Here is a 19549-nt window from a genome sequence, read left to right on the forward strand (position 1 = left end):
GTTGTTTTTTTTATTATAGCCTTGATAGCATTAATATTCATTCCACAGTCACATTTTTCTCCATTTCACTTTTTCAGCTCTCACACCACAAGTTTATTCACTGTATGTTTCATCAGTCGCCGCTGTCAGTCACAGATATCAGACGTTCTTTCTGAGGACGACGGGCAGGGACTGGACCTGAAGCAGACGCACGATGTGGTTTTATCTGCTGACTGTCAACACCAGCTGACCCAGACTGGAAGACTGGGCCTGGTCTGGCCATCAGCTGTCAAATCATATTCAGCAGCGGCTCAGCAGTCGCAGTGTGTGCCCCTGCCTTCGCTGTTCATTCATCTCCAGTTCATTTTCTGTTGATTTTGAGCTTTTTAAATGCGGGACTGAGGCGGTGTAGTCGTGTAAACCTGACACCACGTGGGACGCAGGATGTCAACCCTGGTGTCCAGCGTCAGACTCCTGTGGGTCGTCCACCCCGACCTCAGCAGCTCACCCTGCTGTGTAGAAAGTGTTGCCCGTCAACAGAAACCAGGCAACAATTACAGCTCCTGGTGAAGTGTCTGTAGTATTTTTAGAGCTGTCCCAGCCTCCAGCTTTTCATGTCACACATAAGGACATTTCAGCATTTGTTGTTTTAACACAGGTCGTGAAAACGCAAGATAGAAAAATGATTAATTTAAGATCTGAGTCTTGGTCGTTAGCTAACAGAGATCCAACCTGAACTCTGTCCACCCAGATTCATTATCAGATGAATTAGTCAGCTGCTCTGCTAACTGCTGACGGGTCCAAACACACACACACACACAAACACACACACACACACACACACACATCAAATCAGCCAGCACAGCAGCCACTCATGGACCCCGTCAGTCTGTCGTTCTGATATGGAAGCAATTACAGCCACCATCCAGCAGCAGTGACAGCAGCAAGTTCATCATGATTCAGCCACGGTTCACAGAATGGAAAAATACAACACACACACACACACAAAAGCCTCCACTGCACCCAGTGTCAGGACAGCATTGTGTTGTTGTGCTGCCTAATGCAGCCAGTTAGTGCTAAGTTAGTTGTCCTGCTTGTGCGTACAGTAAATGTGTTGTCCACCTCAGTGAAGCTGAAGCTGTGATAGTCAAACAAGTGTTACTGGATTAATCTATTGATGTCTGCTGCTGCCTGTCTCTGGAATTATGGGTATGTGTGTTTTTGCAATGTTTATTTGTTTATTGGCTTTCGTATGTTGACTTAAGAGTCCTGCAGTGTAGCTTCGTTCCATCTCTGACAAACAAACAAAGAAAATAATTAAAGAGAAAACAATAAGATAAAATAATAAACGAGAGGCTGCAGGCAGAGACAGAATCCAGGTAAAACACCAGAGCAGCCACACGAGAGTGACGCCAGAGAGTGTGAAGGCAATCTAATTTAAGTTATATTTCACGTGTGTGTGTGTGCGTGTGTGTGCGTGTGCGTGTGCGTGTGTGTGTGTGTGCGTGCGTGTGTGTGTGCGTGCGTGTGTGCGCTGTAGGGCTCATTCTGCAGTAAAATGAAACGATGCATTTCATTTTAATTTAAATGTCTATTGAGTATAATGTCTCTTTTGCATATTCCACCTTAAACCAAACAGTCTCATTTGCATTTCCCCCTTAACTTAAACCAGTCGTATTTCCATTTTCCCTCAGCCAGCCAATCAGTTCTGCTGTCTGAGCCTCAGTCATGTGGATAATGAGCTGTCGGCCAATTACGTTCAGCCTGGGAGCGAGGGCTGGAACGTGATTGGACGCTGGCTGTGGCTGTAACGTGTCACAGCGTTGGAATCCTGTTTCCATGGTAACTTATATGTTTTATAATGCATTAGCTGAGCTGCCAGTCGTGTCATGCTCCGCCTCCTCTCGGCTGTGATTAGTCAACCATGACACATGTACTCTTTTAAATGAGATTTAACCAATCAGAAGGCTGGAGCTGCTGATGTGATGTTAATGAGAAAAGTTTTAGTAAAGAGAGGAAGATTCATTTTTGCCAAGTTGGCTGCGAAACGCTGCCGTAAAGTTCCGAACTTTCAAACACACACAGTAACAACACGCTGACGCGGTGACTGAGGAACAGACATGACGCTCAGTTTAAGAACATGTACGAGACACACAAACGCCACCAGTGTATCCACAGATCCATCATTCTGAGTTTCCTGGACCTTTAACGTGTGTGAAGCAGCAGCTTCAGGGACTGAACTGTTTGTTTGTTTGTTTGTTGGTGTGAGACTCAGACAGAGTTTCTGCTGTCAGTGTGACAGCTGCTGGTTGGATGATAGATCAGGTCTGAGCAGTGTGAGCAGCTTGACACTGATGATGTGATGAATTATGTCTGAACGGGGCTGAGGCCATCTCACACCGAGCACAAAGATCGCACACGGACCCCAGAGCTGGTTTTTATGTTTCGGTTTCTATGTTCGTCTCATGAGTTAAAAATCTGATTTAGTTATTTATTTATTTATGTAGCTGCTGTTTGTGATATTTAAATCATGTATTTCAGACCTGATGCTGTTTCATTCATTTTTTTCTGGCACTGAGGAATGAAACCCGCCGTCCGTCCCTCTGGCAGCGTTCGGCTGTGTATATTTCACCTCGTGACATTTCAGCCATCACACTTCTCTTTGTGCCAACACACATTTCAGCACAACCGTTAATCTCACAACCAGAACACACTAATAAAACCAGAACACTCGATCCACGTCTCAGGATCAACTATGGGACCACAACTCTGACATTTGTCTCCCAACAAGAAAACTTAGTCACTGATCCACTGGATCCATCTGGTCCTTCACTGGAAGTCCTCCACCCTCCCAGAGTTCCTCTGTGGGTCTGAGGGGTGGAGTCTGAGGTGGGTGTATCTGTTTGACGCTGACAGACAAACTGCAGGCGTCCTTCTTCTGACGTCCTGGTGTATCTGAAGCCAGAGATCACACAGGTGACGGTAAACCACCTCAGGCGCTGATGGGTTTGATTGATTAGTGATCGGTTTGTTTGAAGCTTTTTAAATACGCCGTTAATCGCTGAGCGAGCAAGGAACAACGTGTATTCTCTCTCTTTTAAAGAATGAACAGACAGAAGAAATCGTAATTAGAGTAAACGAGGAACAGCCACACACACACACACATGCACGCCTTCAGTGTGTGTGTGTGTGTGTGTGTGTTAGCGACTTTCCGTCTTTTCTTTGTTTATTTGTTGAATTTCTCCATCAGCTGCTGAAAAACTGGGCCAAAGCTGAGAAACAGAGAAAGAGAGAGAGAGAGAGAGAGAGAGAGAGAGAGAGAGAGAGAGAGAGTTTTCTGTCTGCAGCAGCTGTTTTTATGTCTCCAATACAAACTGTCCATCTGTCCATCCAGACTCTGCGTTAGCTGTTCTCTGATCTGACACAGGTGAACTCAGTGAAAACATCTGTATAAAGTCTGTGGATCATTTCCTCTTTTTCTTGATGTAACTCGTTTTCCTGAAGTGTGACTTTTAATGACCTCTCTCTCTCTCTAATAAATCTTCTCTACTAAAGGTGAACTCCTTCTTCACCTCATCCGTCTCTGTGTCCTTCTTCATCCTTTTCTCCACACCTTCCCTCGTCTCTCTCTCTCTCTCTCTCTCTCTCTCGTACAGATACATGTAGAGTTATCTCTGAAAAACTCCATAGATCCATGTTGTGGGGATAAAAGGATTCCTTGGCAGGTTGTTAAAATGACTCATGAGTTTAATTTTAACCCAAAATGGGATCTGCAGTCATTCTGTCACAGCCACACTCGCCTTTTATTTAAATGGCGGCGTCTCGCAGGATGAAACTAACTGGGAGTTTATTAATGGAGGAACACGTTTGGCCCTAATGTGTTGCTGTGTGTGGTTTTCAGACTTGTTGGCGGTGCCCAAACATCCCTACGCTGCCATGGAGAACTGGGGGCTGAGCGTCTTCGTGGAGCAGAAGATCCTGTTGGACGCGGAGGTGTCGTCCTCGTCCTATCAGATGGAGCTCACCATGGTGGTCGTCCACGAGATCTGTCACCAGGTAGGGAAATCTTTAAATCTTCACCTCAAACAGTGGCTGAAACGTTGTCTCAGGAAGACAGAGACACTTCACCACCTTCTCCATCTGGACCTCAGCCCGCGAGCTGTGTGTGTGTGATACTGCTGGATATTATTATAATGCAGATTCAGAAGGAACTTTAAAAACTTTACAACATCATTATTAAAATAACTATCCTAAGGGACTCTGCAGCCTTGTCAGAAGTAGTGAACAATGTTTGTATACCTCTCTGAGAGCTTTCAGGTGGTTCGTTTGATTTCTTGACACCTTGCATCTTGTGAATGTGAAGCTATTCAGGTTTCAGCTCCTGCACATCGCTCCCTCGTCATGTGTCGGCGTGTCAATACCCCAGTGTGCAGCTCTAACTAATGTTTATGAGGGAAAACATGATGCTTTAGAGGAAATAATACACCTGCAGTGGCTAAATTTGTTGATAATGTTATTTGGCAAAGACTAAAACGCACTGCTGTCACTGAGCCTGAACCCACTGCTGTGAAATGACTGGCGGCCTTTCACATTACGCTGCGTCTTACTTTAACTTTAAATAGATGAAAAAAGTTCACAGTGAACCCTGACATAAGACCCAGGGTGGAGGAGGAGAGAGAACCGAATTTTCCCTGAGCAGATGCAAATGATTTGGTTGTAAACAGACTGAACGTGACACAAGTCAAAACAGCAGCAACCACAACACCAATGAGCTGTGTGTGTGTGTGTGTGTGTGTGTGTGTGTGTGTGTGTGTGTGTGTGTGTGTGTGTGTGTGTGTGTGTGTGTGTGTGTGTGTGTGTGTGTGTGTGTGTGTGTGTGTGCGTGTGCGTGCGTTACAAAGTTCCTCGGGCAACAACAGCAGCCGGGGAGATGATCCTGTTTTTACAGTACGACATCGAAGACGTGACGAGCAGACAAACACGACGAAGCAGAAGAAAATTTAAAGGTTTCAGTCGGCAAAGAGAAAGACAGGGGCAGCGTGTGCGGGCGGGCGATCGAGCTTAAACAATAAAGGCAGATGAGAAGGAGAGAGAGGGAGAGAAGATAGAGCGTAGGAGACGGAGAGACAAAGAGGTGAAGAAACAAAGTGAAGGAGAGACAGAATGGAGACGACATGTGTTAAAGGAGAATAAGATAGGAAAAGATGAACAAAGACAGAACGAGAGCAGAGCACTGTAAAAAATATCATTCAGTTTTACTCCAACACTTCTGTTTGTGTTGGAGCTCAAACTGCTGGATGAGCACGACTATGGTCAGTGACCACAGGTTCACACTTACATCCACACTGATCCCTGGAACCAGGCCAAACGATAGATGTAAACGTAAACAGAAAAACAACTGACGAATTCTCTGGGACACTTACACAAGCTAACGTTAGCTTAGAAATGGAGTCAGCTAACGTCAGCGAACGAGGGGCTTCCAGCTCCAAACATTCAGCTCTGGTCACATCAGTGTTGGACAATGAGTCCAAAACACTGTGGTAGCATTTTAGCTGTTTAACGTCCTCTGAGGACGGGTCTTGTGTATAGAGACTGAACAGTGCTAGCTTGGCAGCTGCAGGAGTTTATCATTCATGTTCCTGTGACACTTTGTGGCTTCTGGGCCTTTGATGTGCTGCTGTATTAACCTCCATCCTCAGGAGGACTGGAGAAGCTTTGCACCAGATTCTGGAGCCCGGCTGCAGCATTAATGCATAGCATATAATGTTTTATCTTTGTCTTTCTGTTATGGATGTTTATGTTCTATGTTCTGTAATCAGCGTGGGTCGATTAGGATGTGACACGTTTTATTTCCATGATTTTGTGGATGAATAAATGAAACCTGGATTACTCAGTCAGCATCTTAAACCCGTACTAATGCCTCCACCTCACCGCAGTGGAGGTGAATCGAATTTTATTTCTGGTATCTGCAGCACTGAATAATTCTATTTAAATATTTCAACATGACTGTTATCCAGTTACTGTGGATAACTGAGCGACCACACAGAGAAGACTTTCCCGAGGATCTATTTTTCTATCACAGAGCGAAGGAAAACTGTTCACAGCGAGATGTTTTTTTGTCTTTTGGGTGAACTGGCCCTTTAAATGCTCAAACAGCTGAAGTGCTTTAGTGCTACATGGGATCATTTCGGTGATGAAAATGAAAAGCTGCAGTGTAAATATTGCAGAGCCCGTGGCTGACTGAAGAACGTGTCGTTTTCATTTCATTTCCTTCAGGATGTGGCCTCAGACCCACATTTCTCTCTGCTGAGTCTGGATGAATGTTACCTTCAGGCTACTGCTGCTGTGGAGCAAAAACACAGACTGAATAACAATGTTAAGCTTTTGAGTGTGATGCTCTACAGTATATTAAGTCATAGATATTATTGCACGTGTCATAAAAATGTAGTGATGGTGTTTTTGTCGGGTTTTGATTCTCTCGCGTTTGTTTTCGTCTGTTTTTGCATCTTTCCTCATCTGCTCCGAGAGTTTAGAGAGAGAGAAGAAAGAAAAATGATAAAGTGATGTTTTGTCTGCAGCTTTGCACTCCACTTCATCCTGAAGCCATTTATCTCTCACACACACAGACACACACAGGCACACTCACAAAGTGAGAGAGAAAGTTGTTTGAAGCTTTCGATAATCAGCTCGTTCAGTTGTAAGGAGTTTAACTGGAAAACAGAAACAGACTTTTGTTCTAATCCTGTTTGGAGAAATGGGTTAGCTGTACATGGGCTGTGTGTGTGTGTCTGTTTGTGCGTCCATGTGTTCTTCATGTTGTGGGGACAACACAGAGTCACATTGTGGTAATTCACAGATCTCTAAGGGCAGAAACGCTGGTGATGAATGTTAGTTAGAACACGGATTCTCTCCAGAATACACCTGTTCACCACGTTCACCAAAGATCAGCAGTAAACAAAGAGTTAAGGCTTCACCCTGAAGGGGGCGTGACTGACTGCACGCATTTCATTGTCATCGTATACTATGGAAATATATGTTATGACCAGGTTAAGTTGAGATGAAGAGGTTTTTTTTTTTTTAAAGCACTTAGAGGTGAAACGTCAAGGGATTGTAAGTCATTCCCCTCACATAGATAGGAAAACAAGTTTGTGTACTCTGTGTGTGTGCGTGCGTGCGTGCGTGCGTGCGTGCGTGCGTGCGTGCGTGCGTGCGTGCGTGCGTGCGTGCGTGCGTGTGTGTGTGTGTGTGTGTGTGTGTTAGAGAACATATTGAGGCCATCTGTCAGACCGGCTTCCTCTGCTGCTGCCATGTTTATGTCAACATCCATCAGACACAACAGGATGATAAAGACTTAAAGACTGAAATTTTAAACAATTATATCAAAATCTGATTGTTCTTCTGGTTTTATGTTCTTCACTGAATCCGAGGGATTTCTCTGAGCGTCTGCCTCAGCTGCTCATCAGGCTGCTGTGCAGACGCACAGTCTGGAATCATTAAACACACAATACGCAGTCGTGTCAGCAGCAGACTGGTGATAAAAATAAAGGTGGTGTTGATGTCTTGTTGGATTCAGGCTGCTGTTGTTGACGGGTTCAGAGTGCAGGTACTGTACTCTGCTGCTGCTGCTGCTGCTCTCAGGTGAACAGATGGAGGAGATGTGGACTGAAATGTGAGCAGACAGGCTGCGTCCCTCCATCAGCTGAGCATAACACAGACAGAGTTTTACAGTGGATCAGTTCGGACACTGAGATGAACACAGATGTTGCTCTGAGTTGCAGTACCACTGACGACCACTAGGTGTTGGCTCCAAACAATCTTCTCTCTTCAGTAACAAAGTCCAAAAATGTTTTTCCAGAACACATTTTGGCCCGTTTCCCTGTTTCACTTCTTCCAGTGTGTGTGTCGGTGGCCATTTTGGAAAGTATTTTTCCATGAATAAGATATGAAGGATTATAGAGGGACATATTTGGAGTTATATGGGCCTTTTGTTAGCAGGGCCCACACAGAGGCCCCACTGAGAGTTTTCTCTCCTGTTTATACCCAAGAAAAATGTCACTGAGCCAAACTACAGGCTTCAAATATGTAAGATGTCTTCAGCCGCAGTGGAAGCTCTTTGTACGTGGTCTGTGGTGATTTTTGCTGCAGGTAATGTTCAGGTAATGTGCAGGTAATACAGACATCACAAGGCAGAGGACACAGATCGGAACCACCTGGCGTTGATGTCTGTTCAGTGATGATGCTGAAGATGTGAGATCGAAACGTTGCTGTGTTAAATTCAATTTCACGCACGTTATCGGGACAGTGAGCAGGTGTTTGGTCTGAAATATTAGAGCGACAAGTTCTACAGGTGATACAGGTGTGATACAGGTGTGATACAGGTGTGATACAGGTGTGTATTTGCTCATGTTACTTGCAGAGCTTAGGTTGTGTTGAGTTGAGGTAAAGTGTAAAGGTGTGTGTCCAGATGTGTCTTGCTGTGCTTGCAGTAGGAAAATGAACACGCAGAACCAGTGCGTACACACACACACACACACACACACACACACACACACACACACACACACACACACACACACACACACACAGGACTGTGTTTCTATCAGCTGTCTGTTAATTAAAACAGACAAAGAAAAACACTGGGACCAGATTCAGGGAAACAGATTTACTCTCTTCATCTGCTGATCTCTCTCTCACACTAATTCAACCATATGCAGGAGGAAACAGCACAGTGTGCTTTCTGGCGGGCTGACAGCAGAGTCACACACAGTCACACACACACACATTTGTATCACTGAACTTGTGAGGATTCCCAGTGAACTTCCTGCTTTCCCTTTCCCTGCATCTTAACCTTGGCCAGGGTGCGACTGAAGCCGGGGATCTGACCTTCTCTGAGAGCCGGTTTAACTTCAGCCCAGAAACACTCTGTGATTTCAATCTGGGAAACATCAGAAAGTGATTCGGCCTGTTGGATATTTATCGGTGAATTTAGATTGAATGAGTCACATCATCATCTAGATGATGACACTCATCTGCCTCTTCAAACGAGAGGTCCTGTACGAGACCAGGTGCAAATTATATCCAGTGTTCAGTCCAGTCAGTGAGTGTTATCATGAGTCTCTGGCCTGAGTGTCAGTATTTCTGTTGGATCCACGTGGACTCTAACAGCTCTGATCGCATGCTTCAAGTCATCATCACAAAAATTAATTTGGTTTTTGAAGCACGACCGAGGTGAACTGAGCTGGATCAGCAGCCAGATCCTTCACGTTGTTCACGATGCCGCGTGGTTTAAAACATAAACCACGTAACTTTGTTACGACAATAAGAAACAGAGGTTAGGTTAAACAAGCAAGTCTCCAACTTTACATCACACCTGCAACTTTACATCACACCTGCTTGTGGGCAAAGTATCTGTAGCTGTGGTGCAGTGTACAGGCCTGTGTTAAAGCTTACGTTTGGTCCTCACAAGAACAGAAACACCAGAGTACACACACTCGCACACGCTGTTGTATGTGTGTGCTGTCAGCGCGTATATTTTTCCTCTGCAGTGTTTTGGTTCAAAGTAGATAATTTATTACTGCACACCATGTTTGCATAGAGTTCATTAGAATACAAGGAACCATAAATCATCTCATTGTTCTCTCTCTCTCTACCTGTCTCACTCTTTTTCTTCCTCTTCTTTTGCTTTAGCCCCGTCCTCCACCTCTTTCTGTCCGTGTTTTTATTTTACATTTGACTCACATTGGAGCTGAACTTTCCTCCTCCATCACTTCAGTCTGGACACGTCGGGGACTGTGTCCACAGGCGGCTGTTTGTGCGCTCGCAGAGCCCATGACCTCGTTCTCACAGCGTCGTTCTCAAGTGCTTACTGTTGCTAGGTTACAAAAACTAACTTGTTAACCTGAACTGTAGCTAACCGATTAGAAACACGACTCTGACATTAGACGCTCGCCTGACAGACGTGATAACATCCCTCCATCATCTGCTTCACCCTTCAGTGTGAGATCCTGAAGAAGTGGGTTGGTTGTAGCTTGTTTCAGACGTGTGGACGACTGTTGACCGTAGCGGCACCTAATGGGAACAGGACCAAGCTTCATAAACGGCTAAAAATAACATGTTGGTGTAACTGATGTGTGGTTTTTGAGTCATAGCGCTAACTGACATGTAAACACACAGGAATGACCAAAAACCAAACCTCTTCGGAACAGGAGGGTTTTTTTTTTTTAGCAAAACAAACTATTGAAACCTAAGAAGTGTAAATATATAGTGTGTGTATCAGGTCTGTCAACACAACACTGCAGCAAAGTGATGCTTCAGCTCAGAACTGCTGTCATGGCTGCACCATTCCATTTATTTTATTTATAAGGGAGAATGTACAATATTAAACATAAACCTGACCGCTCGATGTTTTATACCAGTGTTGGTATAAAGCTTTGAATTGTTAATCCTCCGTCACTCAGCGGGTCACAGCTGGAACACAGAGACAGAACAAACCAAACCTAAAAGAAAGAAATGTTTCAGGATTAATTCTTAAAAATCAAAAGTTTAAGTAACGTTTGTGAAACTTTATCTGAAATCTGAACACAAACATCTACCTACAGCCTCCTCTGCTGTCCCACTGCTGAAGGACTCGAGTGTAATCAATAATAATGTGTGTGCGTGCGTGTGTGTGTGCGTGTGTGTGTGCGTGTGTGCGTGGGTGTGCGTGCGTGTGTGCGTGTGTTTGTGCGTGTGTGTGTGCACGCTGCCTCCTGCTTGTGTCCAAGGCTAATTAACAGACCATAAACAAACATCTAACACAGTTGTGTACCTGTTTGTGTGTGTGTGTGTGTGTCAATGTGTGTGTCTGTTTGAGGCTTATTAGTGAAGCTGAACACTCCTGCAGCCACTACACAGTAGGCGATCACACACACACACACCTTGTGCTAAACAGATATAATAAACCACAAACACAGTGATGCTACACTTACACTCCATGTGAGTGTGTGTGTGAAGTGTGTGTGAAGTGTGTGTCACATATTGTATAAATCATGTGTTGTTGTTTGGTGAATACAAAGCTAAAATTTGTTGGGCTTCTGTTTGTCTCCATTTCTGTTGTAATTTCCTTCAGTTTGGATAAATCACCTTCTCACATCATGTAACTTCACTGTTATATGACACATGTTGTTTATTGTTTACTGGAACATATAAACGTGAATGAAAGGGAAACATACTGTGGACTGTCAGTGAGCTGTTTCCCTGCTCTGTTTGTTTCTTATTATCCATAAATCTCATGAAAAAACTGAAACCTCTTTTCACTGTTACACTGAGAGACATGTCCCTTCATCACCATCAGCACCACACACAGGACCAGATGTGGATTAATCCACCGCTGAAAATAGTCCCCAACAAATGCATTATTTCCTCCTGTTTTGTTAACGTCCAGCTGTTAGAGTGAATACATCAGCCTTTATATTATTTTCATAGCCTGTCCATCTGTCTGTCTCTGTCTGTCTGTCCATCTGTCCGTCCATACACGCTGATTTAGAATTCATATGCTAATTATATTAAAATACACTAAATACTTTTTATTAAATTCCTTCAAAGTCTTAACTTCAGACATTATATGAGTCTGGACAGACAGGGACGTACACTCGAGCCACAGACAGAGCAAATCTTGGTTTTTGTCAACAACAAAAGCTGCAGAATAATCTTAACCTTGTCCGTTAAATAACACAGATTCCATTCAGCTGTTCCAGTGCACCTGTGTCATATTTTATTTAAAACAGACTGTAATTTATTTATATATGTTTATAGTTGTTGAGTTGTGGTTTGTATGTAAAGTATAGTTTGTTTCTTATAGTGAAGTTTTAACGTGACTCATCAGACCCTGCTTCAGTCCGTCTCTCCTCAGGCTGAACCGCTTTGCTCTGATTCGTTTTGCTTTTGTTCTTTTTAATTGACAGAATGCACGGAAACACACACACACACAGACACACACACACACGCACACACATGCACACAGACACACACACACATGCACACACACACGCACACACACACTAACGTTCACTGAACTGTGTAGTTTTGTTGTTGTAAATCAAAGGTTTCATGGATGTGACAGATTGGTTTTGCCAGTTTGCTTTATATAGCAATTTAAACATCACACACACACACACACACACACACACACACACACAGTGAATAATGGGAGTGTGGCAGGACTGTCAGGAAAACAAGAATATAAAGAGAAACGATCAGAGTCACAGAGCTGAACACACTAACTGTCTGTCTGACAAACTGTCTCCCTGCACAGATCTGTCTTTCTGTCTCATGGCTTACTCTGCACCCCCCCCTCTCCTTTTATCCTCCATCCAACCAGCCCAGATGCTGTGGTTCTCAACCCAGGGCTTCACAGCCAGGCTCTTAAGTGAGACTCTAGGCCGGTCCAGCTGGTCCAGAACTCTCCAGGCAGCAGCTCCTTGTGGTCCAGATGCAGCACGGTTCTCTTCCTGTGCCCTGTCGATCTCTAGCTCTGCAGCAAAGTCTATTATCTGAAATCAAGTTGCAAAACCTACCAGCATTTGGCTGGTGGCCACCGTTAAATCCCCGACCTCACAGCAGTCACACAAAGATTAATTAAGCAGGAGGTTTGAGAGTTTGCTGCGACTGTTGTTGATAGTGTTCATTTTAAATTCAGCCAGTCAGGACTGAAGACACTGTGAAAGTCTTTATAGTTTCACAGATGTGTAGATGTAAACAGTGTTTGTGCCAAATGACAAACAAGACTCATTTCATGTTGGCTGTCGTGGAGCTGTGAGAAGCTCCATCCAAACAGAAAGTGAAAATCAGATTCAGTCCCTCTGCTGAAGAGAGGGATGAATATTTATCAGTGAGGGTCAGACGGAGGGAGGAGAGGAAGAGGAGCATGATCAAAGGCACAGATCTGCTTTGTTCTGAGGGAAAGACAGAAAGAAAGGAGGAGAGGTAAAGGAAGGAAAGAATGAAGGTGCTATTGTTGAAACAAGCTGAGACAGAAACCAGCAGGGTTTGCCCGTTCTGTTGTTTTCTCCATTTAATTCACTGCAACGCTGCGTAATTAGTTTGAAATTATATATGTGATGCAAGTAACATTATGCTAAGCATGCCAGCAACTGTAGTGTGGTTCCTGAAACTGAAAAGGCAGCTCATTACACTGCTGTGTCACTGGAACATGATTCCATTAACACTGTTTATTGTCGCAGCAGAAAATTCCCCCTGAGCGTTCCCCGGAGCGAGACACCGGCGTCGCCGCTGCTGCAAAAACCGATCTGCATTTAACCAGTCGCCACTTCCCCTGCATTAACTGACCTCTGACCTGTGGGAGTAAAACAAACAGGACAATAAGCAAAGCCCTGAAAGGGACACACGCACACTGCTCACAGTCTTCATGTCCGTCTCTGCCACTTTGAATTGTCCCTCAGCAATGAGCCTTATGAGCAGCAGCGAGTGTTTTCCCTGGGTTTTGCTTCTCAGGCTACACGGCCTGCTGTGTGCAGCCAGGGAGAGAAGGCATGACATAGAACTGGAACACATCTACATCTGACCTGTCCTGAAAGAATCACATAATCTTTTAGTTTACTTTTGGTCTGTTTGTGTTGTTTGTGTTGTTTGTTTGTTTCTCATTAACTCATGAGATAAATATCTTTATACTTGTTTGTGTTTCTTTGTGGAAATCTCAGCGACCCCTTTTACCCCTTCTACCCCCTCCCAGTGTCAGGGGGAACAGCTGTGTTTCTACTCAGTATTTATCCATCTCTCTGTGGTAGTTTCTCAGCTTTTACTAAATCTCAGCCAGAGACCTCCCTCTGTCCCTCTGTCCCTCTGTCCCTCCATCTCTCCGTCCTTCTGTCCCTCCGTCTCTCAGTGTCTCTGTTTTCTGACTCATCATCGTTCTTCCCGATTCTTTCCCGAATCCTCCGTCTCAGCAGTCTTTCAGTTCAGCTCTGCATCGTTTCCTTTTCACTCCCCACCCCTCACCTGCAGTTTACGAACCCCAGCCACGACGCACTTGTGTAACCATAGCAACAGTACAGCCATAGCAACCCGAGACAACTTCCCCGGCAGAAATGTCCGACCCACTGGAGGCTTTTTATGTTTTAATGAGGCTAAAACAGGATGAGAGATGACAGAGGAGCTAATGAAGACGAGTGTGTTGGAAAAACTGCAGAAGTCATCATTTTTAATTATTACAGAAGAAGTAACAGCTATGGAGGATTATTCATTTTCACTGAGTCTGTCGCTGTGAAACTAAAAATCTCTCCGGTGTAAAATTCATTATATTTTGTGTTTGTCAGGAGGCTTGAACAAATGACTGTACCAGTGTAAAATTAAGGGTTTGATGAAAAGTGAAAACTTAGCGACCCAACATCAACATCCAGCTGGATAAAGAGTCAAATCCTTTCAAGGCAGCAGAACAAAAATCAAATGTAAACTGTCATGTTTAATGAAAGAGCAGCACGGCAGCAGTTTTCCTGACAGAGGAAAGAAAGTGATGTTATTAGAGAGCGGAGACCGAGGCTTTAATCAGAGCGCTCAATAATTTAACAGAAAGGATCATTAAAGGAAAAACCTCACTAAATACTGCTCTGTAGTTTTTATCAGTTTTTTATTCCTGGGAGCACAAAACAAACCGTACACGAATCATTTGATCCTTTTTCATCACATTCGCTGGTTTTAATTCATGTGAGTGGAACATGTGGGCGTGAGTGTGTGATTCTCTTTATGGTGCTGACCACAGAGATGAAGGAGGGTGAAGCCGGACAGGTTCAGCGTGCAGTGGCAGGAGGAGGACACCAAACTAATGTTAATGAAATGCGTTTTTTACTCTGGCTCGTTCAGGCTCTGCTGGGATTAAAGTCGGGCAGAGCAAGAAGCAACAACCAACAGGAGAGTGAGGGAAATGTCAATCAGGTGCAGCACCTGTTCGCCCCGCACGACGCTGATAAGAGGTCACATGTCACGCTCACCGCATCTTATAGGACGGGTGGTGAAGAATGAACGATCGTCAGGCGTCGTGCGAAGTTTCTGTGCTGATTTTTGGACCTTTTCAGAAACACCGGAGTTTCTGAGGTTCCTCTTTATTTATTTTATTTGGACCTTTTTCTTTTCCAGTTTTTTCGTGTTCCCGCCTCTAACTCAACCACAGCTCCTCAACTTTATCAAATTTCTGCCAAAATAAATAACCCAACGATGAAATTAAAGTCTGGCTACGGTGACAGCTGCCGAGCGCTTTAATGTGTTTACAGTCTGAGCTGTTTCAGGTCAATGATTTTACAAATTGTCTTCAAAAAGAAGTGTTACCTCTGCACCTCCACCACCTGCTGGTGTTTGATTATCAGCCTCGTGTGCCGCCCACGCTCCCCGCTGCTTCATATAGACGGAGGCCTCTGGTTTCCATTAAGGTGGATGCTGACTGTTGCTCCTCCGCTTCAAAAACAAACCCCCGTTCATCCGTTGGTTTCCTCTGATGTCTGTTCGATCTGCGTCCTTTATGTGGACACGTCTGTGACTTTGGACGACATATTTAAACTTGTTTCAGATGCAGGACAAACAGGCCTTTAACACAACGCGGACACACACTGTGCAGAGGTGTGAACACTGCAGTGTGTGCCTCTGCTGCAGACGGAGGCTTTAACCAGGGTATACAGTGAATTTAACTTTTTCTTTTTTTAAGATCGTCAGTCATCCGCTCTGCAGCTGAAGGTTTAAAGGGAACACTCAGACGCAGGAACAAAGCTGGCAGGGACACACGTTTGTTCCCAAACGGTGCATCGTTTTCATTCAGACTGTGTTGCCTGGAAACAGCCTGGGTCCAGATGTATTACTCTGGTGGACGTACGTTTCACTATCAGCAAAGTTCAGTCTACAGTCTCATTTTTTTTACGTGCTCCTCCTTTATTAAATCTGACTGTTGGTTTACCCTGATGAGGCTCCGAGGCACCACCCAATCAGGTGGCAGCACGGCCTATAACCACGAGCCAAACCCACCGCTCCCTTTGTCACGCTCATGAGCAACATTGCTGGTTGCCCTCGGGTGTTGCTGATGATTGAGTTTGTACAGACAGTCATGGTTCTGTCACATCCAGCTCCTGAGTCAGGTCCTGTTTCTGTTTAGTTAGTTTCCTGTTTTACTTTGAAATTGCCGTCCGAGTTTGATACCTCTGCCTGATTTTGGACTGCCTTTCTGTGTTACCGACCCTGTTTGGATTAGAGACCAGCTCTTTGCCTCTTATTCCTGTGTACTCGAGTCGTGCGTTTGAGTCCCTTTCTGAGCCCTCACCCCTTGTCAGGTTCCCAGAGGATGAATCCTAATGACGTAGGTGCCACACAGCACGCTGCGTTGTGCGATTGTTACCATACAGTCGTGTTCGCTCTGTGAACTTTCTTTGTTCTTGATGCTGTGTGAGTTGGACCAGCTGATTGTATACAATGATCCAGATCCTTTCCTCTGTGTGTGTCCTGCAGTGGTTCGGTGACCTGGTGACTCCGGTCTGGTGGGAGGACGTCTGGTTAAAAGAAGGTTTTGCTCATTTCTTTGAGTACGTCGGCACCGACTTCCTCTTCCCGAAGTGGAACATGGTGAGTGAAAATTACTCTGATTCATTTCTAACCAGCTGTCTTTTTAGTTTGCTTTTAACTACTTACTTACTCTTTAAGTTCGAGACGTCAGTCAAACGGACAGTTTCAGCTTCTTCAGGAGACGATTTTTGTCGGTTTGATGCTCCATGAAATATTCAGTCTTCAGTTTCCTTTTCGATAACTGAGGAAAATGGTACAAAAGCCCCGAACCATGAAATTTTTATCCTTTTTTTGAAACTTTCTGAACAACATGTAAAACAAAATAACGTAGGATTAAAGGTCCATTCACGGGGCTTTGTGGAGCTTTTAACCACAGGCGTCTTTTTAAGCAGCTGAAGGAGTAAAGTAGCCGAACGCCTGTAACGTCTGTGTGATGTGTGGTGACTGCAGATCACCTCTCGTATTTGATAATAGGAGTCTGATCTTTTATTCAAGACAAACAGGAAGTGGAGCTTTGCATTCGGCGTGTTCAGGTGTATTCAGATATCCTGAAGCTCCGTCTGTTCGCTCATGAATTTAAATTTTCTGCCCTCTGATGGTTTCAGGTGAGTCAAAATTTCAGCTCTAGGCTCCGGTTAGTCAGACATGAATTCATTTTTTTTTTTTTCAGAGTAAAACATCTAAAAATCTTCAGACACAAACCTGATTCTAACAGAAGATTGGAACCAGACGGTGGATATTAAATCAAACTTCAGGCCTGTTTGATTTTTTCCTTTCAGTTCAGACGTAGACGACGGCTCTGTGGACACTCTGACAGGAAATAATTCCTGATGGAATCTGTTGACAGCTGCTGCTCTGTTTCCACCGGCCCTCCGTCTTTCTCCTTATTGTATAAAACTTTACATAACTTATTACAATATTTGGATGTACAGTGTGTGAGAGGAAAGTTAAAACAGGCTCTGAGGAGGAGTGAGTCCTGACTGTGAGGTCTCCTCCTGACTCCTCCACCTTCCTCCACTCGCATGGATCGATATCTGTTTCCTCCTTTTCTAAAAGTGTTTTCCTGCAATTCCGCAGATAATATTCAGCCCAAATCCGCAGCAGGTAAAACCCTGTTTTATTTTATTCTGCTCAGGTTTGCAAACAAATTGATGCAGAGACTGAATCAACTCAAAACACAATAAAATTAGAAATGAATTCTTCCTCAGATTTCCTCCGATTCCCCCGAAACTCGGTGAAAACTTCTCTGAGAAACGGTGAACGCTGCAGAACTTTAAATTACAGCACACACTCACTTCCTCCTGCTCTGTTTCTGCCGATGCACGTTGTGATTTACTTCCAATAGAGAATGTGTTTACACCAAAACACCTTATCTTGGGCACGCACACACAGTCTGTTATACTGAGCGACATGGCATTTTTAAATCCCTGTTACTGTGGTTCTGCACGGCTGGACGCTTTAATAGAAACAAAGTGTTTCTCCAATAACAGGCACAACGATGATAAAGCGGTCTGTTCCTGATAAAGCAATTTATTTATAATTCAGGTTTTTATTTAAAAAGCCGTTTCCATCAGCGGTGAGTCACAGTGCTGCAGGGGGAAGAACAAAACGCAGCAGAAGAAATGAAACAAACAAAAATATGACGAGGGAGGAAACACCCAGCCGCTTGTTCCTGTATCACAGCCCGTCATTTTTCCAATCAGGCTACAGGTTATTTTTCTCTAACGGGAACAAACTGCGACGCAGGTGATTTAAAGTCGACTCTGTCCGAGATCAAGCGCGGTCGCATCAGTTTAATACAGACATAACGAAACAGCTGTGATGTTTACAGAGCAACACGCAGCTCACACACACATTAAAGCAGAACACAGTGTTAAAGTGTGAAAGAGCTAAAAAAGAAGCTTTGGCAGAAACGTCAGTTTGCTTGAATCTTGTCGTCTCTGATTCTGGTCCAGAGTGATCAAAGTCTTTCTCTGGATCATTAGTGTTGAAGAGTTAATGGAACCTCTCCAGGGTTCTACCCGGGCCATTTATGTCTTTAGCTGATTTACAGCACTCGCTTTATAAATGTGTAATAATCTTACATTTTTTATGACAGGCCAAATTTATTTTCCTTCTTTTAAAAAAACAACATATTATGAAAATGATTTTTTTTTTACAGACACAGTCAAACATTTTAATTAGCTGAGTTTTCATTTTAATTTCTCTCACTTGTGAACCCACAGATACTTTTTTCAGGGCCTTTTCTAAGGAACTGTTTATCGAATCTTCCATGTGTCAGAGTGTGGTGGCGTCTGCAGGTTTTAAAAAATCCTGTGAAAGAGTGTGAACGTGCTGTAGTGTTCAGGACGAATGTGTTACACAGTGAGAACCGTCTGTGGCCCAAACACCAAACATGCCAAGTTTAAATGGCACTGAAATTAGCATCGAGATGGAGAGAGGAGGGAGGAGGGAGGAGGCCAGGAGGAAAAGAGGAGTGGAAGTGAAGCGGGATGGAGGGAGGAGATGAGCAGACGTTTAAAAGTTCAGCAGCTGCTCCTGAACACAGTCCTGTCCCTCCGCCTGTGTGTGTTTGTGTACACACACTGAGTGTTGGCCTATTATCCAACCCTCCACATGTGGGTCCATCTGGTTCATAATGACCATATGGACCAGGTGGACCCCCCCCCAGCCCCCACCCTCCCACCCCCCTCTCCAGGTGATTTAAAGTCTTTGTTAATTAGAGCTGATGTCTCATTTAGTCTGATTTTCTTCTCTCTCATGCTGAGTAATTTTGGTTTCATCCAAATGTGCCATTTAACTAATTAACTAATTGTGTAATTTGTGGTGAAGTCCCCTGTGTGTGTGTGTGTGTCTGTGTGTGTCTGTGTGTGTGTGTGTTTCTGTTGATTCAAAGAGGAAAACAGTAGTTTACCTAGGAATTAGCCAGATCCTTTGAAGAGGGATCAGTGTAGCTCTTGTGTATATTAACAGTTTATCTGACACATGGTTGAGTTCATTTCTACCCTCTGAGATTAAAACTCATCACGCTCAC

General features: G+C 44.2%; 1 protein-coding gene across 1 annotated transcript in view; it reads left to right on the forward strand.

Moving 5' to 3' along the window:
• The window catches only part of LOC121176308 (thyrotropin-releasing hormone-degrading ectoenzyme-like), a 94216-nt gene that overhangs the window by 47739 nt on the left and 26928 nt on the right, over positions 1–19549 (forward strand). The window contains exons 5-6 of the mRNA XM_041030357.1: positions 3881–4035; positions 16462–16575. Coding sequence (XP_040886291.1) covers positions 3881–4035; positions 16462–16575 — 269 coding nt within the window. The remainder of the gene's footprint in view (positions 1–3880; positions 4036–16461; positions 16576–19549) is intronic.

Source organism: Toxotes jaculatrix, chromosome 22 (assembly GCF_017976425.1).
Source record: "Toxotes jaculatrix isolate fToxJac2 chromosome 22, fToxJac2.pri, whole genome shotgun sequence".
In the NCBI taxonomy this organism is placed as follows: domain Eukaryota; kingdom Metazoa; phylum Chordata; class Actinopteri; family Toxotidae; genus Toxotes; species Toxotes jaculatrix.